At 46.4% G+C, this 25749-nt stretch overlaps 2 protein-coding genes across 2 annotated transcripts in view; both read left to right on the forward strand.

Annotated features, from left to right (window-relative positions):
- Window positions 1-9408, forward strand: part of LOC119431430 (protein FAM135A) — a 29856-nt gene extending 20448 nt beyond the window's left edge. Inside the window, exons 8-13 of the mRNA XM_037698919.2 lie at window positions 366-425; window positions 1894-1991; window positions 3823-3914; window positions 4356-4456; window positions 7937-8114; window positions 9367-9408. Of these exons, the coding sequence (XP_037554847.2) occupies window positions 366-425; window positions 1894-1991; window positions 3823-3914; window positions 4356-4456; window positions 7937-8114; window positions 9367-9408 (571 nt within the window). The remainder of the gene's footprint in view (window positions 1-365; window positions 426-1893; window positions 1992-3822; window positions 3915-4355; window positions 4457-7936; window positions 8115-9366) is intronic.
- On the forward strand, window positions 9372-24773 carry LOC119432007 (protein FAM135A-like). Its single transcript, XM_037699457.2, has 3 exons — window positions 9372-9477; window positions 14850-14966; window positions 23854-24773. The coding sequence occupies exons 1-3, from the start codon at window positions 9414-9416 to the stop codon at window positions 24048-24050; spliced, it is 378 nt and encodes a 125-aa protein (XP_037555385.2). The 5' UTR covers window positions 9372-9413; the 3' UTR covers window positions 24051-24773.
- The last annotated feature ends 976 nt before the right edge of the window (window positions 24774-25749 follow it).

The raw sequence follows: 25749 nt of genomic DNA on the forward strand, positions 1-25749 counted from the left end.
TCTCGTGGTCATCGAGTCTCTCTTCATGTCGGTCTACTTACGCCGCAGCACACCTGCTTACTTAATCAGCTCATGTTTACTACAATTCATATTGCTACCAAAGTCGCTCACCTTAATTCGTATGACATTGCTGTGTTGCTATCGCATTCATTGCTTCGCCCTGAGGGCGAAACTGTGACATTTTTTTTTAATCGGTAGATGTCAGGGCCCAATGCGTCCCATCGGCCGTTTTTTTTTTTTCGTAGAGTATAATAGAAGCATTTCATTCATATTCGCTTTATTACCAGCTAGGTGTTCCCTTTAAAAGTGGACCGTACCGTGCACGTTTCATTCCGCGTTCTTGACCGCCAAGAATTCCGTTACAGGTTCGTCCACATGAAGAGAAGCCTGTGGGAATCCATGAAGATACCGGTTCCGTGGCATACGTAAGTCAACGGCTGCGTCGAAATACTGTCGTGTAACTTCATCGCGTCGAAACTAAAGAAGATAATTTCAAGTGTATAGCGATCGTGTGGGTCTTCTTCTTCTCTTGTGCGCTCCATCTTTCTTGCGCTACAGTTGAAAATGGTCAGCTTATACCGACTGGCCCAGTTTTCTGTCTTGCCCGATGATAATAAAGGAGCAAATTAAGGAACGATGAGAATGTAATTACCGTGGACACCGCAATTCTGTTGTTTTGCCAACGGCGCCTCAACTGTCCCGTGACCAGAGCCGATTTCCTCGTTAAATCCCTCATTTAAGTATGCTACCTGGTGCGTTTGCCCCCTTCGGTTGAGAACCCAATGTCTTTGGGAAGGCAGCCACCTCCTTACTTTAACAGCCCTGTACTTTCAGTTTTCAATGGCTTTCTTACGGGTTACACCATGCTGCCTTTGTAACAGGAAGCCGAAGGTCTCTCGAGCTGTCACAGCAGTTCGTATACCTCGACCTCCTTGGTTTGTTGTAATTAGAGTGAAATCGATAAACGACAAAGATAAAATGAATAAGGCTGAAACACGTAGCGAAAAGCATAAGGGAAATGGTGAGAGGAGGAACACGGAAGAATAAGTTTATCACGGGCGCTACGTGGTTAATTCTGCTTGTTGCACGCTAAGTCAGTACCATCGTCAGCAGCCGCAGCAGGTTCTTTACGGGACCATGGCCTTCTCCAAGAGATCCAAGAAAGGACCCCCACCCCCTCCCCCCTTTTCTTTTTCACACAAGCGCTCACTAAGAAATGTTTGTTCTTTTTATTGGGTGTTTGCGTAAGTTCGTGTTTATATGTGAGAGTTATAACGCGACAGCATTAAGGGCCCCGTGTTGCAGAAAATCCTTCGTCGGCGTCGGTGTTGGCGCGCCGGCGTAGGCGGCGGAGAAAATCATCTCGAACCGCGGACAATTTTGGCTCTCGGATGAAACAGGCCCTCCGCGTGGCGCAAGGCGTTATTGAACAAAATTGAATTTCTCATAGTAAAAGCCGTCGGAAAAATCGTAAAGTACGGCTTAACCACAACCTACAGACATAATAGCGTCAGATTGTAATTTGAATGTACGAGAAAACTTAATTCTGTAACGAGGAAATGCAAACCCCCTTTTCCAGCATTTATACCATACCAACAGCGGCGCGCAGAGGCGAAGGTGGAGAAAAAGAAAGCTGCATTTGCCGGGAAGCCTGACAAGCATTCAGGGATCTTTAAATACTATCGCGTTCCACTCTTAAAGGCGAAGTTTAAGCGTCCTTAAATTTTTCTTGCGCTCTTAGCCGTTATACAAAATTAATTACCAGCTAGCCCAGCTGCCTGTTCTTCTAAGCCTATGCACTTGCTCATTGTGATTCAGAGCTAGACACTTCGTGTAATCGCCGTTATGACGCGGTCACCATACCCCCGAGGTTTCTGAACGCGTTTGGTGCAGGCCGGACGTTTCGGAGTTGGTGCTGCTGAACTTTCCCAGCCCCAAGGCGCCGAAGCCGGAAAGCCTCCATCTGATCGTCATGGTGCACGGCATGTATGGTGAGTGTGGACACACTATGACTCCACCATATAATGCCTTCACCGACCCAGGTCCATTCTCATGTCCCAAATCGACGTCCCAAATTAAAGCCAATGGCAGCGTTATACAGGGTCCCAGCTATCATGCACGAGCCCTTTCACAAGGAAAGACCGATCGTTACAGTGACTAAGACAACGTGTACGCTGGTCGGAATCCAAATGAGAACGCACTGGCAATATTTGTTTAGTTCCTCGTACTCTATAGCTAATTAAAGTAATTAGCTAACTTTTTTATTGCGATAGCAATTATATGGACACTCAAAAGCAGATTTCTGCCGTCGGCGTCGCCGTCGCCGTCGGCGTCGCCGTCGCCGTCGCCGTCGCCGTGAGGTTCCGTATGACGTCATTTGGAGATGAAATCGTCGCCGCGCGCCGAACGCTGTATGTGCGAGTGAAAGGGCGCGAGGGGCGCGTCTTTCACGGGGAGTGAACGCACGGCGGAGAACAAACGCGCGTTCTGCGCCGTGCTCGCTTAAGGGCTGCAGAAGTAGGCGTCTCTTTTCTCCTTTACAATCACCATATATGTAGAGCAAACGCGCCTTCTTCGGACGCGCGAGAGGCCGTGGGGGAGGGGGAGGGAAGGGAGGCGACGTTTAGCTGCGGCACCAAGTGCCTATTTATATCAGAGGCTCCAGCAACAGTCACCAACGCCGCACGCATTTTGAGCTAACGCGGGCAAAACGCCGATGGCGTCGACAACAGTTCTGCGTGTTGTTGCTACCAAAGCCGCTCACCTTACTTCGTATGACATTGCTGTGTTGCTATCGCATTCATTGCTTCGCCCTTAGGGCGAAACTGTGACATTTTTTAAATGTTTGACTTGTCAAGATGTAATTTAGGGAGTTGTACAGAATGGCGAGAGAGGTCAAACTGAGATGTTTCCAGCAAGGTACGCACCGTATGTTGACTTTTTCCCGGCGAAGATAGAAAGCCTGGGAAATATGAGAAAAAAAAATGCTTGTGCCAATGCGCCCGCGACAATTAGCGGGTACGGGACAGCAGCCCCATCAAACAAGTCTAAGTAGGAAATGCAAGCTGTCGGTCGGTAGAACGAATAATCAATGAATCAGCGTTGTCTTCTGGCATAACAACCTTCCATCCTCAATAAAAGATGCTTAATTCGTATTTCAGATATGCACCAACCAATGTTTATTTAGTCCCTTCATACCACTATTGCCAACGTACAGTCAACCACAAAATTTTATGAAACACGAGATCTGAGGGAAATCTGTATTTATTTATTTTATTTTTCCCAGCCCCAAGGCGCCGAAGCGTATACCGTATAGACTCGTGTAAGGGTCGCACCCGTGTAAGGGCCGCACCCACAACTACGCAGCCCAAACTTTTGAGAAAATAACCTCCAACGGAGAAGCAATCACGTTCGGTGCCCGATGCCACTCGCGCGCTGTGTACTTCCGCGTGAAGCTACAAGGTGGCGAAAGCAGACCCCTGCACGAGATCCGGGGTGTGCACAAGAGGCCGGCTACGCCGGCACCATTTTGATCAAGAGGTTCGGTCCTGTGTAAGGGCGGTACCTCGTCAAAAATTGTTTAAATAAGTGTCGCCCTTATCCACGTCTATGCGGTATCTGCACAGCCTGACCCCCCCCCCCCTCTCAACGCAGCCTAGTATTCGCAATTACAGCTTCTACCAGTATACGTGAACAGTATACGTGTGATGTTCGGTTTTACAAACTATACTGTTACAGGCTACTCGAAATTGAACGTTTTCTGAGATCCCGTGGTCTGTAAACCTTTGTGGTTGACTGTGCGACCGTTCTTCTGGCGCGCAGGCTGCTCCACAGACATGCGTCTGCTTCGAGTCTTCCTCGAGTTGGCCCAGCCTCGCTCCAACATTCGCTTCCTCATGTCCCGGGCCAACGAGGTAGGCTGCAATATTCGCGCGCACTTGTCACATTCTGCAAGTTACATTCTTTAAGTGTCGCGACCGTTCCGCGAATGATGAGGAACTGCTGACAGGCACTTTTGAAGGAACACCCTCCTTGATGGATTACCACGTAACACGCAGCCCAAGCCATTGTTTTGTTGTCCTGTAACACGCCTCACTCTTCGGTTCTCAGTTGGGCGACTTTAATGTCGATACAGTCACTGTATACAGTCGATATATTCAACACACGCACACGCACGCAAGCACGCAAACGCACACACACATCGAACGTTCCGTAGCCACTGCGCCCGCATGACCGTGTTGCACGAGCCGTATATTATACATGCAGTCTGCGCACTTCGTTGTTGCTGTGCACTTCGTCAGAAATTTTGAGATCCACAAAAGCGTCCTCTCTGACGACTTTCACCGTGTGTCCAGCGGGAGGAAACGTTCAAGGACTTCGACACCCTCGGCGTGCGACTCGCGACCGAGATCGTGGAGCACTTAAAGAAATACTCCAAGAAACCGGCGAGGATAAGGTGAGCGCTTTAATACACCGGGCGGTTTGTCATTCATTCTACCGATATAGGTTTCAGTTATTGGACGCTTAGATCATTCGAGCAGTCAGCACTATCGAGTGAATGGTTAGTGATGTCCTGACTTGTGTAAACATGTTTCTTACGTATACCCTAAAGCAGCACAGATAGATGGATCGACTTTGAAGCCCAACGTGAGCCAGCATTAGCCATACTATGGGCAATTATGGCCCAGTGTAACGTCGACATTGACCAGCTGAGCAGCTCCGAGCCATTCGTGACGTCACACATGTCACTACTGATGACAGCAGGCTAATGGCGTACAGCGATTAAGAACGAAAACTTTTGTGAATTGACACAGCCTGTTGTATATACCTTCGGCGGCACAGTTAGCACTGAAATCCTGACAAAATTACGGTGGATCACGCCAGCGATATTTAAAGGTTCCGAATTCGTGTTCTAGTCGTAGAACACTCGTAGTCGTAGAACGTAGTAGTCTAGTCTCCCTCTTCGTACTCAACTAATTTTGTCGCGAACGCGAAAAGAAATGGGCAATAATTAGAATTGCACTCCAGCGTGAATCTACAGTACAGTCAGAGATAACCAATAAATCCGTGACGGCCTAGAAATATTGTGACAGGGCGTTAAATTGATGGAAAGCGAAGCACGAGTTATAGACAGGCTATTTATAGAGGTGAATAAGATAGATGGCAGAACACGAGCAACGTCTCGATGATCGTTGTCTTCTTCGTTAGTCCAAGGAGGTGGTTCGTAACAATACGATCTTGTGATAACCTCAATTGCTATTAATCTATATGGACCTTGTAACACCACTGAATGGGCGCCCACGCAGGCATCAATTTACTTCTTCAAGCGATTGTGGATGTCGACGAAAACGGTCGACAATATTATTTAAACTTGTAAGTAGACAGTACCGGAAACGCCTACAGTTATTCTGAAAAAAAAAATAAACCAGAAAAATTGATTTCGGTGTGATATAATGGAATTTAATCAAGATTGGCCACTCTCGCAGGGACTCAACTGAAGCGGGCCCTTCATTTTTCTTTTTTTTTTTTTTTCTTATCGCAATATCTCACTCAGGCAGACACTCATCACATGATTGAATAAGAAACTGCGTAAAAGGCCTTATCTGTGGCGACATAAGCCGGCTCGAGTGGCACGTGTTTGAACTGCACTTCCAAGGCTTTCTTCGCGATATACGAAAGCTCGAGCTCTTGACAACGCACTTCGGTTGACTGAAGCACTTCAAGTGTGCACAGTAGGCTACAGAATAATGTACACAGAGCCCTTATCCGTAGGGCCGAGTTGGATAGTTCGACACGTGCTCAGTGCTTGCGGCATGGGATGCCGACGAGGAAGAAAGAAGGAAATGAAAGATGAGAAATACTAAAAGCATTCATGAAAGGAGAAACGCGAATATAATGGCCTTTTTACAAATTCTTGCCGCTCTCGTACGTTGCTGTCTTCATCTCGAGAGCTCCATCGTCCATCTCCATTCGCTTGAAGCTTATGTGATATAAGGCCAACGAACATCGCTTTCCTCTTAGTGATAAAATAGAAAGCATGTCGTATTGGGAGGAGCAAACCAACGTCCACTTCTTGCGATGTTTTGTCTATGATTGGATACTCACATTCCAGCCTTCTCGCCATAGAAGGTGGGAGGGACGAGCGACTTCAGAATTACAGAGGGTATATACACAGATATCCAACTTTATTTATTTCCTTCCCTCATTTATTTTTTTTCTCTCTCCTTTTCTTTCTTCTTTCGATCCTCGTAGGCTTTTCCCTATAAGAGCTCTCAAGAGAGCATCCAGAAATCAGAGCGCTCTCGAATCGCTTTGCACAGTAGATTCCTGATGGACCGTGATATTTTTTTCCCAATCTTTAGATCACACGATACAGTTTGTATGTGTGTGTATGGGTTTCTTTCTATTTGATCAATATTTAGTCTGGGTAGCGGTACTCTAGTCCACGTGGCAATTCCCATCTGCTCGTCGAATCGACGTCTTCACAATAGGTAACTCCTCCAAATTATAGACACGTGTGCCCAAAGTGCGTGCGGCAAAAGTCCAGATTGAATTTTCTCTCAAGTAAAACAAACGAAATATCGCTCGCAAGAAAGGCGTCCTACAACTACGAGTTGCACTTTTCTATGCGAGACCGTAACAAACAAGTTCCCGAACTTGGAGCCTTAGAGGGCCCCATCACCAGGCGCATTTGCAGATTTCAGTTATAAGCACGCAGTTGTAGGGTGGGTGGTCTAGGGATCGTTTTACCCTAAAATCTTTCAAGTTATTGAAGTATTAGAGGAGACAGCCGGATAGGGAATGCCGCTTGGTCATGCTACCAGGAGGCGAGCTTCACTGCCAACGTAGGCACTCTCCCCCTCAACCTTGACTACAGCGTCCCACAAGCGATGTTATACTTCCCAACCTTATCCCAGACCGGAGCCGATGAACACATGACCGACCGTCGAAAATTTTGAATTTTGAGCCACCGTTAGTGAAGGTAAATGTGTGAAAAGCTCCAGAGGACACACTGAAGGCCAGTCCGTTATGTTTGTTGCATTTGTGATATGTTAAATGTTGGGGAGAAAGTAACGTAAAACTAATCAGTCATACTTTAGTAATTGCTCAATTACTTAATGGGGCAGTAATAGGTCACTGTTGTCAATTACATTTTGAATGAAGTAATTGTAGTTGCAATCGGCTACCTTTTAGATGTAACGTGCACAAGCTGCTTTCAATAAAGAAACATTCAAATTAATTTGGCTGGAAAGGCAGCATTGCTGATGGTGGAAGCCGACCCCGCAACATCCGCACACAGGCGGACACTTCCATATTGTTGCAGCGTTTCTGATAATGAACGCCTGTAATATAACTGCCCCGCTGCTAAGCTAGATGCCGGGTTAATATACTTCGTATAAGGACGGTGTCGAAAAACTGAAGTTATGGGGTTTTACGTGCCAAAACCACGATCTGATTATGAAGCACGCCGTAGTGGGGGACTCCGGAAATTTGGACTACCTGGGGTTCTTTAACGTGCACCTAAATCTAAGTACACGGGTGTTTTCGCATTTCGCCCCCATCGAAATGCGGCCGCCGTGGCCGGGATTCGATCCCGCGACCTCGTGCTCGTGCCCATCACCATAGCCACTGAGCAACCACGGCGGATGAAAAACTTAAGAGAACATAAAAAAATTGTGGGAGGCGCGCGATGCTCTACGAAGGCTAATCACAAATACATTGCCTACAATACCAAAGCACGTGAACGAAGTCGTGCGGAGGTTCTGGGTGTGACTCATATTCGTGACGAATTTACCTTTTGCTTTACTATGGCGGCAACAGTAGAACGATAACTTTGTGCCATAATGCAATGTCACTGCTGCGCTTAGTAAAACCGCGTCACCTTTCTGCAGTGTTTTAACATGCCAACCAGCATGTCTGTCTTTGCACCGCGCAGCTTCATCGGCTTTTCCATGGGCAACGTCATCATTCGCTCGGCACTTGCTAAGGCCGAGCTGCGGCCCCTGCATCGCTTCCTGCACACGTTCCTGTCGCTGTGTGGGCCGCACGTGGGCACCGTTTTCAACACCTCCTTCGTCGTCAACATGGGCGAGTACAGCTGCTCTATACAGACGGTTTGCACATGGCCTCCAAGATTTGCGCGAACCAGCCGGCGCGCGAAAATCTCGGAGCCCATGATTTCCAGTGATCAGTACGTACAAATGAAACAGATGGCGCCACCAGTCTGATTCACGCCCGCCTCCATTAGCGGCCTTGCGTTAGGGCGGAGCATTGCGCGGCCATGGTCCCCGCATGAACTTCGCGCCACTCCTTGGTCTTCGTTTTCTGGGCGAATGAGTCGTTCATTTTAGCAACGGCGATGCTGCGAATAAACCTCGAGTTGAGAGCTGGCGCTCGTGCTATCGTGTCTCTTCCTTCCCGTGGTTTTCTGTGGGCGCCGTTTCTAAAATGAACCCATGCATCAACTCGCCCAGCTGTCAGTTCGCAACGGGTCATTGTTCCCAGCCGAAGAAACACAGACGGCATTTTCAAAGGCGCCAACACTCCGTTTCCTACTTAGCGGGCAACGGTGTGGAAGCTACGAAAAGTAGTCCTGTCGAAGTCTCAATTCGCGCTATTCGCACGCAGTAGTTTTTTTTTTTTGACGGTTTTCTGCGTAACAACTACTTGGTACATTTCAACTACAACTCGCGGATGTAAGGTTATGTCAAATTACGTATTATTTGTGCATCTTTGAGCTCCCCGTATGCGACTTACTATGTTTTAGTCGCGAACGCAAGCGGTGCGCTGCGGCCATTTGTTGCAGAAACGTGTTACTCCGCTCATTCGGTGGTAAATAGGTTCGCATCTGCGACACATTCCATGTAATGAAAACGTAATATTTTGCGACAAAAAATACGAAGCTCCATATTACATCGAAGTGCATTACGCATACCTATATCTCTCTTCCATATGTAACGTACTATTTTGTGTTGGCGAATGCGGGCAGTAGGAGGAGTGTTTCATGTATGAAATAAAGTATAGTCTCATTTAGCTCTAATATGTGTTCTTTTGAGGCAAGGTACATTATCAAATGAATAACCCACACTTGACAGCAAATGTAGGTAGCAGAGGAGTTGAGACCAATATCCCGCCCCGCTCAGAACGTATCGATGCGCACTGTTCCTTACCGGCGCCTTGATAGCGGTAGTTCCGACTGCTCTTTCACCTATCAGTGCCGACAAGCGGGGGCGGGTGACAACCTCTCTCGAGGAAGTCACTCCACAAGCGAACTATGAATAACTCTTACCCATAGTGGAATAGGCCTCCGTATTACTCTGTCCTAACTTAGTGCTATACTTTACCTGTTGTCCTTTTTTACTACAGGCATGTGGTATCTCCAACGATTTGAAAACACCGCATCCCTGAAACAGATGATGCTTGTGGATAGTCAAGACGTTCGTAAGACGTACCTATACCGTCTCAGCCAGGACAAAGGTACGTACGACGAAAAGTTCAGCACATATATGCGTTTCCTTTTGATGTCCTCGTCTGTTAACAATCCGCTCGGGTGGTATCTCGTTTCCTGAAGTGGCCTTTCAGCGATTATTAAAACATGCGCTATATGCTCAACCAATAATCGGTAATTCCAAGAGGTCGCACAAGAAGGACTGGACATGTTGAACGAATATGCGCAGTGTGTAGAACATCAAAAATGATAACATGGGCAAAGCACCCGTGCTTTTCTCCAGAATGTCCCTTGCCTTAGAACGCTAACCGAGAAGAGATGTATCGATGGAGCATGGCTTGCAGAACCTTTAAGAACACAGCGTACTAATGCAAGAGCAGTTAAATAGAAACTAAATGTTGTTAACGCTATGCTTCTGTCTCCAAGCGTATACTTAGGCGCAGCAGGCAGGGCACAAACTTCATTTTCGTTTAAGTAATATATCATCGCACACACCATCTAATGCCTTCAAGACTTCGGTGCTTTCCTTCTGTTATTCTCAAAATCCAGCAGCTAGTGCGAAAACACTCATTACCTCGAGCGTACAAGTCCATGAGACATTATTCCGCTAATTGATCACGACGCACGGGTGTAAAGCATATTCAAGATTGTTGTGTTCATAAAATATTTACTTAATGTTTCCAAATAAAATCAAGCAGTCTACAAACACTACAAATGAGCAGACAAGTATCTACACCCAGACGTCATAACGTCACAATTGGGTGCTATGCGGGATGAACGGACTTTATCATAGGCGACCCTTCGCCGATGCCCGCTTAACAGCTTGGTTTCCTGGGCAGGCCAATGGGAGAAACCGAGATAAATTGCCTAGACTAGTTGCTTAACGTTATGAAAATTTCACTATTTAACTGTATTTAAACGGCACGTTCAAAGCGAACGATACTTCAGCACCAAACTACTGTGAATTGTTACGAGCGCGAGATACAAGATTTTTGCTGTTAGTGTTTCAGTTCTACTCGTACATGTATGCATTAAAATGCCCAAATACCGCTCCTATCTGGCCCATTCGCCGATTCGAGCAACACTGGGTCTGGCTTCATTAGTACATTTTTCATTATATGACGACGACGAAATGTTGCTTATTTAACCATGACGGTGTTTTGGCTTGTACAGAGGGCGTACATGGGTGGGATAAAGTCATTTCGCGGAAAGAAAAACTAGTTATCAAGGGCCGGCATTCGCAAGTCGGCTATATATGGTAATCACTAGCCAGCTGACTTAATTACCAGACAACCAGCCCAATACAGAATGATTTTTGCGTAACTTTTAGGTCTGCAGGGGTCATCTGGTGAAAGCGAGAATCATACTCGATAGTTCTAAAACGTCTACGATGGGATTCTTATATCCCCAAATTTCGTGGCGCACAGCCACACCCGCTACAAGCCGTTTTAGAGCGCAGATCTTAGGCGCCCGTTCCTCCGTTGAGTGTCAGCGTGCCTCGGCGTCATACCTCGTAACCGAGCGAACGAACTCGGCGAAAGATGAAAGCGAACGCGGAAGGCAGCGGGAGATGAAAGACGCGAGGAGGAAAGCGGAGAGCAGGGTGCAGCGCAACCATGAGGCGAAAAGCGGAAGAGGGTATGGCGAAAGCGTGAGAAGAAGAGCGTAGTGCGGCGACGATGAACGAGATGGCGCCATAGTAGCGCGCGTCGTCTATGAGATCTCGGCGGCGGCGGCTGTGAATCGCGCCCACGCGTTACCCGCGCGCTGGCTCTCGCGATCTCCAGATTAGCGAGGCAGTCGCGCCACACTTCGCTCCGTTTACAACGTGCCGCACGAGACAGATTGTCCGCGCCAGCCAATATATCGCGAAAGGAAAACACGTATAGAGCTGCGTTCAAGTTTCGCCTTAGGGAGTAGAAATCGCTGGTGATCTTTTTTTAATATCCAAATATCCAACAAATTTTTCACCAGAGGGGTACTAGAGGTTTTAGAAATGTTGAAATGTCTGGAAATCGTCTCTTGTACGGCATCACAAGATCGCCAAGATGTCTTGCACATCTTGTCATGATATCTTGCACACGGTAAATAGATGTAGGTGTGTTCACTGCATGAGTATCGTAATGAACTTCGGCAAGACGCGTCCGATTCCGACATGAAATATATGAGTACAATCTATAACGACGGATGCCTGAGACTACAGAATTTCACATGCGCCTAGGCTGAGCAGAGAAACAGTAGTCTAACGCAACTTTGCCGATTAGAAAAAAAAAGTTGACAGTCACTTAAGTATTCTTACGTGATTTGAATGTGAAAACATAATGACTCCTCTAAGCTATGACCTTACATTAAAGCTCTTCCTGTAAGGTCAAAGCTCTAAGCTATGACCTTACATTAAAGCTCTCCTCCGTGGTGACCAGGACCTTGTCAGGCTCTTGCCTTTTGTCTTGGCGCCCTCTTTTCTTTGAAAAGAAAATAAACTTTCACTTTCACTTATTAAACTGTTTGGATCTGTTTAGAACCAAAGTACGAGATAACGACTGGAGTACTGTACTAATGAAAACAGACGCAGAAAGCGCGTACAATGAGTTTTTGAAGGCATTTTGTAAAATATACATACACTGCTTTCCTATGAAATTGTTTGCACCACATTACGGAACGATTACGGAAGCCATGGATTAACCGTGATCTGATGTGTCTGATTAAACAGAAAAATAAACTGCACAGCCGTTTTCTAAAAAAGCGTGATCTATCAATTCTGACGGCTTTTAAGAAGCTCCGCAATCGGCTGACTAAGGATTTAAAGAAAGCGAAAAAGGAATATTACGAACACCTTTTCCAAAGCGCACGCACACCTGATCGTGTGTGGGCGATTATAAATAACGTACTGGGAACGCATTCACGGCAAAATAATCTAAACGAAATTACACTAAACGGAAAAACACTCTCCGGCACTGCTTTATCGGAGCACTTCAGCGCACATTATGCCTCATTGCCACTAAAACATGCACCTTCAATCAATTCCTTTTACGTGCTTGATACAAATATTCTCGACACAGCGTTTTTTCAACCAACAGATTGCTCGGAAGTATACCAAACGTTTAAATCTCTGAGGAATAGCAAGGCTATCGACATAGACTGTCTACAGATTAGGCCAGTGAAACACGTGCTCGATCTTGTTTGTCCATACTTGGCACATATTTTCAATCTTGCTATTGAATCGGGTATTTTTCCTTCCAAGATGAAGGAAGCACGTGTATCGGTGATACATAAAGGTGGCGACAGAAATGACATTTCTAACTATCGGCCGATATCTGTGTTGCCTATTTTCTCGAAGGGCCTTGAAAAAATAATTTTATCGCGACTAAGTGGCTTTTTTTCTAAGCACAACATCTTGTCCGGCTGCCAGCATGGCTTTACAAAAGGTAGGTCCACTGAGTCTGCGCTTCTAGTGCAAAAGGAAATAATTCTACAGGGCATCGAAAAGGGTCAATTAACACTTGGCATTTTCATAGACTACAGTAAAGCTTTTGACTCACTCCATCATGGTATACTGTTAACTAAACTACAACAATACGGCATCCGTGGAGTGACGCACTCCCTCTTGCATTCTTATCTCACTAATCGGCAACAGAGCGTGGCGATTAACGGTTTTGTATCAACACCTAAGAATTTACCGACTGGAGTTCCTCAGGGCAGCATCCTAGGCCCCTTTTTATTTAACGTATATGTTAATGATCTAAATAAAATTGACAATGAGACTAAATTTATTTTATACGCGGATGACACTAGTCTTTTGTTACTGCTGATAACGACATCGACTTAGTACTGCGCACGAATTCTGTCCTCTCAAAATTACATGACTGGTCGCTTAGTAACTACCTTCACATCAACGCTAAAAAATCTAAGGGCATCATTTTCACTGCCAAAAACAAAGCCGTTGCTACCATAAACTTGACCATGGGGCCCCATCCTATTGAAGTAGTGGCAGAACACAAGGTGTTAGGCGTAACATTTTCGAACCATTTGCAGTGGAATTCACACATCGACATGCTTATAAAAAAGCTGTCCTCAGCTATTGGCGTGTTGTTCAGGTGTCGACACATGTTCCCCTCTCGAATCCTCTTCCAACTTTATCATTCACTATTTCGATCGCATTTAAACTACTGTTTATTAATATGGGGCACAACAACAAAAAGTAATATTAATAGGCTCTTGCTTTTAGAAAAGAAGGCCATTCGCTGTGCAAGCCTTGTCGACTATTTTCACCCAACAAAAGAACTATTTCAGAGAAACAAGATAGTTAATATCGAGCGCTCATACAGCTACCGTCTTTTGCATCAGCTTCATTTTGCAGAAACAAAAACTGCTGAATTTCTAAATAGCGTGTCTAATCCTGTAGAACGTTCCAGTATTCGTTTGACAAGGGAACGCGAAAGGTGGTTGGTACCGTGCCCTAGAACCAATTATCTTTTGCAATCTGTAACTCATAATGTACCAGTGCTACTGAATAAACTTGAAAAGCGTGTAAATAAAGATGTTGGGTTTTCACGAGGGCGATTGCGCAATATGTTTGCATTTGATGAATTTTATTGATACACTGTATTTATCTCGTCTTATATACGAGTATTACTTGCATGTTTTATTAGTGCATCTAGTATGTAGTGCATGTATTTGCATGTCTTGTATGTATTTGCTTATAGTGTATAGGTATTTATTGTTGTGACTGTTGCTTATAGTATTGGTATAGGGTTTTTGATGCGTCTTCATGTATTGCCATTTAATGCTATTACTAATTCACTGACACTGCTGCCGATTATTGGCCCCCCTGGCCTCCGTCAAGCTGTATGCTTACAGCTTTTTTGCCAGGGGAGCCTTCAACACAACTTTGTATGTGTGTTGTGAATAAAATTGAATTGAATTGAATTGAAAAACTCTACCTCTCTCTACCCATTAAAACTCTACCTTAATCCACCTTGCTCTAATTTGTACAAATCTTGATCCACCGTAATACACCTTAATCCAATTTAATTCACCTTAATTCAATTTGGGGAGTGGGCCAGGTCGGTTTTTTGAGTGTGGGCCACGGCGTCCGTCCGGCGCCGTGGCTGTTCACCGTAGGATTTCGCAGTGCGAGCCGCAGCCGGTCCAGCGCCGGGAACGTGACGTCATCACTTCGTCACGTTGGTTTGGGTACCATAAGATGATAACGACGGACGGCTGATTTTTCGCTTCGTGGGGCATATAAGGCTGTCACCTTAAAAAAAAAACTATCGTTTTGTCTGGCAAGTAGTGTCTGTCCTTATCTGTGCCGAATTTTTGTAACAAAACTTGGCGTGTATATCACGCAGTTCATTTTTCTTGACTTGCTCTTAAAACCCCAACTAACGTTGTCACGCAGCCATGACTAATTTCAAGAACATCTTGCTGCTGGGCTCAGCGGACGACTACATCGTGCCGCTCCACTCGGCGCATATCAAGTTGGCCAAGCACATCGTCAGGGATACCACGCCCATGGGTAAATATTCGGCGCGCACCATTGGCTGAGTCACGCACTCGCTATGGTCATATGCCGTAACAAACAACTACCCGACAAAATTGCTTTAGTGCATGGTATAAAAATAAGGTAGTTGTCATGGCATACTTATCAGGTGACAGCAGTCACACATAGGAAATTTAATGCAATTAAGGCTAGCAGGGGTGCCTCTTTCATCCGCTGCTTTGATTTTTCATAGAAGAAATTAATCTATACTTTTCATTGCCTTTTGTTATCTCTGGAGCAGAATTAAGTTTTACAGACAGCTCAAAAGATTTTTTGAATAAACTAAAGTTTAGGCCATGAGCCCGGCATTCTTCTGATTATATAGTGAGGAAACAGGCCAACCTAGAGGCAGTAAGGGTAAAAGCAGACCAATTCAGGCTGGTGCTCGCAAACAAATATGCAGCTTTAGAACAGGAAGATGAAGATAACATAGAGCTAATGAATGAAACCGTAACTAGGCTGATCTCAGAAGCAGCAATTGAAGTGGGAGGTAAGGCACCAAAGCAACCTGTAGGGAAGCTCTCCCAAGAAACAAAGGACCTAATAAAGAAACGACAAAACATGAAAGTGTCCAACTCAAGAGATCAGATAGAATTCGCTGAACTGTCAAAACTGATCAACAAGAAGAAAGTAAGGGATATTCGAAATTATAACGTGGGAAAAATTGAGGAAGCCGTAAAATATGGACGCAGCATGAAATCAGTAAGAAGAAAACTAGGCATAGGACAAGGCAAGATGTATGCACTGAAAGATAAGCATGGTAATATCATCAGCAATTTCGATGACATAGTAAAAGCAGCAGAAGAATTCTATACTGACCTGTACAGTAGCCAAACAGCCAAGCTTCTTCCATTCGAAATAGTGATGAACCGGATACAGAAGCTCCTTCTATAACTAGCGATGAAGTTAGAAGGGCCTTGAAAGACATGACCAGGGGAAAAGCGCCTGGAGAAGATGGAATAACAGTAGATTTAATCAAAGATGGAGGAGATATCATGCTTGAAAAGCTTGCGGCCCTTTATACGCAATGCCTCACAACTTCAAGTGTACCAGAGAGCTGGAAGAACGCCAACATTATACTTATCCATAAGAAGGGAGACGTTAAAGAACTGAAGAATTACAGACCCATTAGCTTGCTTTCAGTATTGTATAAAATATTCACCAAGATAATTTCCAATAGAATCAGGACAACACTTGACTTCAGTCAACCAAGAGAACAGGCTGGCTTCAGGAAGGGATATTCTACGATGGACCATATCCATGCCATCAATCAGGTAATCGAGAAATCTGCGGAGTACAATCAACCTCTCTATATGGCTTTCATAGATTATGAAAAGGCATTCGATTCAGTAGAGATATCAGTAGTCATAGAGGCATTGCGTAATCAAGGAGTGGAGGAGGCATACGTGAATATCTTGGCAAATATCTACAATGATTCCACAGCTACCTTGGTTCTCCACAAGAAAAGCAGAAAGATACCTATCAAGAAAGGGGTCCGGCAAGGAGACACAATTTCTCCAATGCTATTCACTGCATGCTTAGAAGAAGTATTCAACCTCTTAGACTGGGAAGGATTAGGAGTGAGGATCGATGGCGAATATCTCAGCAATCTTCGGTTTGCAGATGACATTGTCCTATTGAGCAACAATGGAGAGGAATTACAACAAATGATTGAGGACCTTCATCGAGAAAGTGCAAGAATTGGGTTGAAGATGAATATGCAGAAGACAAAAATAATGTTCAATAGCCTGGCAAGGGAACAAGAATTCAGGATCGCCAGTCAGCCTCTAGAATCTGTAAAGGAATATGTTTATCTAGGTCAATTACTCACAGGGGACCCTGATCATGAGAAAGAAATTTACAGAAGAATAAAATTAGGTTGGAGTGCATACGGCAGGCATTGCCAAATCCTGACTGGGAGCTTACCACTGTCGTTGAAAAGAAAAGTGTACAATCATTGCATTCTACCGGTGCTAACATACGGGGCAGAAACTTGGAGGTTAACAAAGAAGCTCGAGAACAAGTTAAGGACCGCACAAAGAGCAATGGAACGAAAAATCTTAGGAGTAACGTTAAGAGACAGGAAGAGAGCGGTGTGGATCAGAGAACAAACTGGGGTAGACGATATTCTAGTTGACATTAAGCGGAAGAAATGGAGCTGGGCAGGCCATGTAATGCGTAGGATGGATAACCGGTGGACCATTAGGGTTACAGAATGGATACCAAGAGAAGGGAAGCGCAGTCGAGGACGGCAGAAAGTCAGGTGGGATGATGAGGTTAGGAAATTCGCAGGCGCAAGTTGGAATACGCTAGCGCAAGACAGGGGTAATTGGAGATCGCAGGGAGAGGCCTTCGTCCTGCAGTGGACATAAATATAGGCTGATGATGATGATGATGATGATGATAGTGAGGAAGGCAAGACGACAGCTGTATATATTTGCGCGCAAGACTGGCTGGGCAGTATATAGGTGATAAAAGAGAGCCGTAGTTTCGCCCGAAAACCCAAGCATCGCTTGCGATGACAAATTAGTAGACAGCTAAACGAAGTAAGGATAGTAGTTTCATCGGCCGTAAAAACGTGGAAATATTCGCTTGCTAACTAAATTAAGCACAGTGTCAGCGCGCACATGCAAACATGAACACATCACGCTCGATGACCGCGGACATTCGCTGTCAAAACGCTGGCGACAGGAAGCGCGGCTGCAACAGCGAGCGAAGTGACCTTCGTGCTGTGTATCGCTTCAACGCCAACTGAGCGACGAGAACACCGCACGCATAAAGGTATGAGCCAACTGAAGATTGCTTTCAAGATAACGCGCGCGCGACCGTCCGTGCAGAGTGCGCTAGATCATTCTGCAAAACGAAAATTCGGAAAGAAATAGTCGAGCCACGTCCTGTACCATGCGTGCAATGCAGCCGGGCTTCTCTGTCGCTCCTCCTTTTCGACACGCCGCGTCATCTAGCGGCGCACCCACGAAGTATGGACGTAGCCTCCGAGATGCGTGGCGCGCCGGTGCGTTTGAGCAGCGAATCGATCCATCCCTCCCTTCCCGCGGGCATTCCCGGCGCAGCGCACTAAAGCGTCGGTCTGCTGTGCTTGAGGAAAACCACAGGACTAACCTTTGTACAGTTACAGAACATTGCTCTCACACCCTCTACATTCTTTGTTTGTTTGTTTCTAATGAAGGGCGCGAAGGACATGCTCCTAAAGGCCCGATATCAAGAGCAAGAGCTCCTAACCACGTGACAATTCCCAATGTTCTGTCGCTGCGCCCATGCACACAGATTTTGCGATTCCTCTCCCATGAACACCGCTCAGTGCTTCTCACTTTCAAAATTTTCTGTTTTGCCTGTCCACGTTTTCCGAAAGCTAAAAAAAAAAAGGGGGGGGGGGGGGGGGGGAACCTGCACCCACGAGCAAGCGCGGTGTCGTTTATTCGGCCACATTTCTCGCTTTGTATGTAATTCTGAGACAAAAATTGAACAACGCTTAAACTTCGCCTTTAAGTGTTCAACGCCACAGCATTCAAAGATCCCATACTGCTTCTGACGCTTCCCGGCAACTGCAGCAGCCTGTGAAACCGCAGTGTTTACAGGGAAAAGCTGGCGGCGAACATTATGCACGAAGGCGAGCTTTCTGATAGAAACGCGGGCTCTTGCGACGGCCCATCCCGGAGGTCGTGCACAGCCGGTGTTTATCATTGGGTTAATCCCGAGGATTCATTAAAGTATTTCTCAATTATGAGGTGACACACACGTTCGGCTGCGACGTAGAGAACGACGTCACTGACGGTATTTCCGCCGTCCGCCGTTGTCGTTTGCGTTCGATGTCTCCAGTTTGCTCGGCGGCGTGGTTAGCAGCATTCGCCCGCCAATTGCCGCTTGCGATTCTCCGAAATTAAATTGCTTCAAAATTAAATATGTCCGTTACGGTAAGACAATGAATGGTTCATACCCCCCTAAGCAATGGCTCATACCCCCATAACCGCGGCCTCCTCATTACAACGACAGAAGAGAAGTGAAATTCTACGCTGGAATGATGAGCGGCAACGCAGCCAGCTGTGGAAGACGACGACAACGACGAACGCGGAAGCAGTGGCACGAGGGCGTGCCGAGCACGAGCACGAGGGCAACTCGAGGGGCACCAACAAGCCAGCGCCGGAAAAGGACTACGACGCTCGAGCCAATGCTGATGATAATTTTCTGTACACAGGCGATTTCGCCTAGCCATAAACGATTTCCCCAAAACATTGCTGCTGGTTCTATCCTGAAAGCAAACGTCTTACGTGAAAGACGGACGGACGGACGCACGGACACTTCTCTCGTTGGGTAACCACATAAATGCTTACGCATATAAAAAGCTCGCCTTCGCGCATAGCATTCGCCGCAAGCGTTTGCCGGTAAAGATTACGGTTGCGTAATTAGGTTACAGTTGCCGGTAAGCTGCACCTGCAGCTTACGAAGCAGGTAGTGACGTAACGACACTTTCATATGTAAAAGAATAACCCGCCTAGTAATTGATTTCATTTGTGTTGTGATAGAGCTAAATAGAAAGGCCACGCAATGTTATGACTTCCGAAAAGCAGCGTGAGACGATGATCAGCGACGGGAACAGCAACGTCAATATGCACTACGGCCTCGTGCTCAGGATCGGAAAGACCCAGTTCAATGCACATTGGCCTATCGGATCAGGTGATACCACAGCTTCGCTTGCCAATTAACCACCTTCGCAGCGTGGATAGGAGCCCCCCCTTTTTTTTTCTTTTTAATCGTATTCGGCGTCCATGTTGCAGTTCTAACGGCTCTCAACATCGCGACATTGTAAAACAGGACCTTGAATATCGCGTTTTAACTCTAAATATTTGCATTGGTCGCATTGAGCTTAAAGGCTTTAGTTGCCCATGGAGCAATTAAAGAAGGCTATTTTGCCGTTCTTCTTATGAGACGATGAAAAAAAAATATATTTGTCAAGAACTGACTAAAATTTCCAGAACGACTGCGGTGGTTATGTGCGATAACATCTAGCGTAATGCGTGATGACTTTGGCTCGAAGAGCACTGCACACCTGCACCGATGATTTCTACGAGTACATATTAATGAAATGTATGCACAAAGAGAACCCATTTGTAAAGCGACTGCTACGCACTTATGTGATTGTATAATGCTACATGCCATTGTGCTATTGTTTATAACATTCATGAGACGTCGAAAAAAAAACTGTCAGCCCTTCCACTCGGGTGGAGATGGAAGACCAGCGAAGCTGTACTATGGTGGGAATTATGTATTTCGAATTATGACTATTAAGATGTGATGGTGTAATGAGTATTTGAACTATTAAAGAATGAGAAATATATATGATCCAGTGGTTTTCATTTATTTAGTGACCACAGGGACCATGGCCTTATGGTCGCTACGGTACACCGCCATAGGGTGTACGGCAATGGTTGGCACCAATGGCACGTTCTTCATAAACACGTCACCAACGCCGCGCGCGTTCGGTGCGAACGCGGCCAAAACGCCGTCGACAACAGTTGTGCGCGTTCTTTGTGTGACCGCACACAACCGCTGTCAAAACGCTGGCTACGTGACGAACGGCTAAACGCCGTTGTCGACACTGCTAGAGGCGGGCGAGAGCTAGGGTTGCCAGATGGTCCCAACAAAAAATAGCCAAATGATCTCAAAATGTAGCCCAAAGATAGCCAGACTCAAATTTTTTGTTACCCAAAAGTATACAAAAACATAGCCAAAATTTTGATGATGTTCTCCAGGTGTCTTATAGATGGTGCGGATGGTTTACTGCGTATTTCCGGCTCTAAAATTACTTCCGCCACATGCAACCAGCACAACAGTGGCCTCAAGATCTGCGAAAATAATTCTAGTAAGAGCTGCCACTCAGACGTGGATTTGAGACAACACTTATTGTTACAACGAGCCGAAGGATTTCGTTTCCGACTGAATGATGACGCTATTAGTATTTATTGAGCCGTACGTTGTGAGCTAACTTTAGTTCACGCCTCGCTTTACTCGCTCCAGCCTCTAGGATCAGCGTCGACTGGTCACGATCGAGTGCCCAAGAGACGGCCCGAGCTCAATGCATTTTAGAATAGTGATGCCTTTCCTAAGCTTGATTCATAAAATAAGCGTGTTATTTCTATCCCGCTCTCTCTCTCTCTCTCTCTCTCTCTCTCTCTCTCAATTTTGTATTTTTTTACTCGAAAGCAGCTTGACGCTGAGTTAGCAAATGCTGCCGTTTTAGAGACACACTGGACTCTGGAGAAAACTTGAAAACTTCTCGCATTTTCCTCGTGCGAAGAAGGGACAGTTGTGACTGCAATAGTACAAAAACGGAACGACCTGCTGGCCCGTAGCAGAAGAGGTGAATTACAGTTTACAGTTTCAATTGCCACCTGGATTACGACGCTGGCAATAACCCAGGTGGTATTATAGTATCAAAGCGTTGAAATGTGCAATTTTTAAACAGGGGATTCCCTTGCAAGATTCGTGCAATCTGAAAACGTGTGCGTAAGTTTCTGTGAATGCAGGCACGAATGCGTTTGTTGCCAAATTTCCGAGTGGGGCTGTGTAACTTACCTTCAGTGGGACTTGAAAAAAATAAAATGTAATTCCACTAGGGAACACATACGCGCACGGCGACGAGGTTACCGTGGTTTAACTTAGACGCAACCTCACAGCGACGACCATGACCACGGTAGAAATGCACTTGGAGTGCCCGTATAATTGCTATCGCAATAAAAGGAAATACCTCTTGCTCATTTACCTGTTATTTTATCATAGGCAACCACTTTTGTTAGACCTAGTGAAAGCATTCTCACGTTCCGAAAATACTCATTTTACGGGTGGTCAGCCCGCCGGGGCAGACAACAGTAAAGGAAACAAGCCCGCGCACTCTGATAACTCGTTCTTCGCCAACACAAACGGCTCGACCAGGCTGGCGCACCCTCCGTTACTGTCACTACGTCACACTAAGTGAAAATGGCGCACGTGCGTTCTTGCTTCTGCAAAAAAGAAACGCAATAAATATCCTATAGCGCATTAGATTATCCTTTCTTTAATAAAGCCGGTGGGCCGGCAATATCTGTGTGTTTCCAAAGACTAGAAGGGCAAGAGGGGACGGAACGGCAGCGGTCCTCCACGCGCACCGTGCCGTGGCTACCGATCTTGAGATAACGGCAGACGACGAGCGAGTACAAAGTGCGCTCGTGCCTGTGCCGAAGTTCGTGATCATGCGGGAGCCTCACGCAAGACCTTGACCCTACCTTAAAACATCCTCATTCTCAACTGCAATATTTTAAAATTTGAATGGCTTTATGCTTTGCAGATGCAATAGTTGCCTTCAAATGCGGAATGAATTTCGGACATTTTGTAATAGAGTAAGAAATTTGCCGAATTTCTTACTCCATTCCGAAACAACGCACCACCAGACGCTTTTAAAACCAAATATGCGCATAAAGTAAAATTTACCTTTGAAAGAGGGGTCCTTTTCCCATTCCTTCTTATATGCACGGCTGTATTTCGCCCACTTGCCCATGCTGAGTTTTGAGAACGGTTTTCTTAATGAACCACGCGTGAAGCGGCAGCAGATAGCACCGAAACCAAAACAAAGGAGAGCTTAGCCTGGAAAGACGTGTAAACACGGCAGCGATGACTTTACGCCATCCATTCAGCGCCGACATTGCCAAAAAACACAGCCTGTGAGATTGCCTACATAACTTTTTAGCAGCAATGAGCTTTGGGTTTTCATAAACCGGCGTTCCCAAATTTTGTCAGTGCTGACGTGGTCCCCGGGACCCGGAAGTCCTTAATACGAAAATAGCCCAAATATAGCCATGTAGCCAACTCGGAATTTTCGACGTCAAGCCGCGTAAAAAGTAGCCCAATTTGGCTATTAATAGCCCAATGTGGCAACCCTAGCGAGAGCCCAGAGAGAGTCGGCGGCAGAGGCCGGCAGGGCTGCGCGCATGCACCGCAGTGGGTGAGCGGGCACGCACACGCACGGCCTAGGTAACCCTAGATTTTCTGCTGAAAAATATATCCAGAGACTTTCAGTCTAGGGTGCCTTGATGCCCTCCTCGCCCAGCACTCCCCTTCCACTGAGAAGTCGCGTTTGCTCTCCGCCGTGCGTTCGCTCCCCGTTAAAGCGCGCGTCCCTCGCCCTCACGTGCTTTCACTCGCACAAGCAGCATACTGCCAATGAGAGTTTTTTTCTATTGCCGGATGCGACGATCGAAAGGTGAGCCCTTAACAACTTCGCTGTAAAAAAATGAAGAGTACGGTAGGTTGTAAACATGATACGAGATGTAATAAACTTCTTTGAAACTGCGCGCAATGTTCTAGCCTAGTACATACGACCACTCTTACAACGAGCGCAAGTTTTCTACGTGCTCTGCTGCGACATGTAATAGCAATCCTCGGCTATTTTGCACGCACATTTTGTGCGTGCGCATGTGTTAGTGTTTGTGCACTTTGTTTTCTTTTCTTGCTTATATATTTTCTTCTCCCTCCCTTTTTCTCATCCCTTGCGACCTCATCTGGCCTGCACATGCTAAACCTGTCGCTAGACTAACATCTCCAGAGTCCCGATACAAATAAGCAAAGCCCAAGCACAGAAATATATTCCTAATCAGTGATGCAACACTGACACATAGGCGCTGTTGTTTGCAAGCAATATTCAGAAAAGTCAGACTTTGGCGTTTATCTTTTCCACACGCTAACAACCTTTTTCCACCACGTCTAATAATCGAAACCCCCCGACTCGGAAATAACACTTCACAATTCCAAAACGATTCGGCATTGCTCAATATAAGTCCATTTAAACACAGCCACGTTGGCGGCGTATACGCAGGCGCCGCCTACCGGGAAATGCTGCGCAACATCCTCAAGCCGCTCATCGACAAGCCGGACCTGAACCTCGTCCGGCTGGAGGTGCACGTTCCTTTCCGCAGTTCCCTAATCTCCTCCAACGTGCACATCGCACCACTGGACTGCGAGATACTCGTCCAGAAGATCGCGCTCGTTGCATGCGCGAGACATCTGCTCTGAACCTGCCACAAGCCCGAGCAGCCAAACTCCACCCAGGCGCCCTAGCAACAGAAGCGCCCTCCGGTGTACAGATCCACTCACACCAGCCCGCCCACTCTACGCACAAAGCTGCCGTGTCATGCACGAATTGGTCGTGCCGAACGTGGCAGGCGATGACGCGCGGAGTAAGCCCCACGACTCAATGAGGACTCAGTGCGTTGATGTTTACACGTACGACGCATTTTTACGACAGTACTAACGAATGCGTCTCGTGAGAGAGACCCGACGTAGCGTGCGCTCGCTTGCAAACCTTGCGTGGCCGATCAGTCGTTGCCGCGTAGACCAATTGCGGTATTTACCATCGCCCTGATATAAGCGTGTGCATCTGCGGGGTATGTTCTACGAAATTAAACAATTCTCCCCTCGGGTACCTTGTAGACAGGACGACATATTACGTTAAGCGATAAAAATGCTACGGTCCCGAGTTGTTTTGGGTCATTTCCTTTCAAAACCGAAAAAGGAAGAAAAAAAGTTATAGAAAATCGATACTGTTCTGTATTCGATGACCTACCTAAGAATTCAATACAAGCTCCACCTACAAAACCCCATCACATATGCGCCATGTGCTGCTTCCATGCTCTAAAACATAATTCCAGGGCGACGTTGATATTGAAAGAAGTTCGCCCCCAACGTCGACGACAAAGAAAAGAGGGAATGTAATTGACTGGTGCATCTCCACAAATTATCTTTGGATTGGACAGTGGTGTATTCGCCACTGCATTCTTAGGATGTCGCCGACTGCAATATGTTGCAGTTTCCACGCCGCAGTTCTGTGTGTAAATTCAAAGAAATCGCTCTCGGCAAAAACTCGAAGGAAACAATTGAGTGACAGCCCATGTCAGCTTTGGTCAGCTCACGTCGAAGCTCGAGGCAGCTTGCTTTGTGTCTAATAAGCAACCAGAGGACCATCTCACAGGTTTGTACACAAATTAGACAAGCACGTGTGCGCAGATGACGTCGTGACGATTGTGTCTACAAATTATTACGTTGACCCCCAGTGAAAGAATGCTTTGCATTAAGAACTTTTCTTTCGTACTTGCTCTCATACATTTTATAATGTGACATTCATTACCTAGTTACCCACTTGTGCAGCTGCAAATAGGAAGAAAAAAGTTGTCGCAGTTTCACCTGAAAGGCGAAGCATCAATTGCGATAGCAAATTTGTAGAGAGCTATACGGAGTAATGATAGTAGCTTTATCAGCTGTATTGGACATGCAGCAGCACCGGCCACACGCAGAACTTGTCGACGCCGTCGGCGTTTTGCCCGCGTTCGCACAAAATGCGTGCGGCGTTGGTGACTGTTGCCGGAGCCTCTGATATAAATAGGCACTTGGTGCCGCAGCTAAACGTCGCCTCCCTTCCCTCCCCCTCCCCCCCCCGCACGGCCTTTCGCGCGTCGGAAGAAGGTGCGTTTGCTCTACATATATGGTGATTGTAATGAAGGAAAGAGACGCCTACTTCTGCTGGCCTTAAGGGAGCACGGCGCAGAACGTGCGTTTGTTCTCCGCCGTGGGTTCACTCCCCGTGAAAGCGCGCATCCCTCGCGCCCTTTCACTCGCACATACAGCGTTCGGTGGCGCGCGGCGACGATTTCATCTCCATTGACGTCATACGGAACGTCACGGCAACCGCAACGGCGACGCCGACGGCAGAAATCTG

This window comes from Dermacentor silvarum, chromosome 10 (assembly GCF_013339745.2).
Source record: "Dermacentor silvarum isolate Dsil-2018 chromosome 10, BIME_Dsil_1.4, whole genome shotgun sequence".
Lineage (NCBI taxonomy): Eukaryota > Metazoa > Arthropoda > Arachnida > Ixodida > Ixodidae > Dermacentor > Dermacentor silvarum.

What these genes read in the sequence shown, in the direction of transcription:
- LOC119432007 (XM_037699457.2), top strand. Translation starts at nt 9,414, where the DNA reads ATGATGCTTGTGGATAGTCAAGACGTTCGTAAGACGTACCTATACCGT. An exon ending in CCGTCTCAGCCAGGACAAAG is followed by an intron (nt 9,478 to 14,849) that starts GTACGTACGACG and finishes GTTGTCACGCAG; the next exon opens with CCATGACTAATTTCAAGAAC. An exon ending in CAGGGATACCACGCCCATGG is followed by an intron (nt 14,967 to 23,853) that starts GTAAATATTCGG and finishes GCGTATACGCAG; the next exon opens with GCGCCGCCTACCGGGAAATG.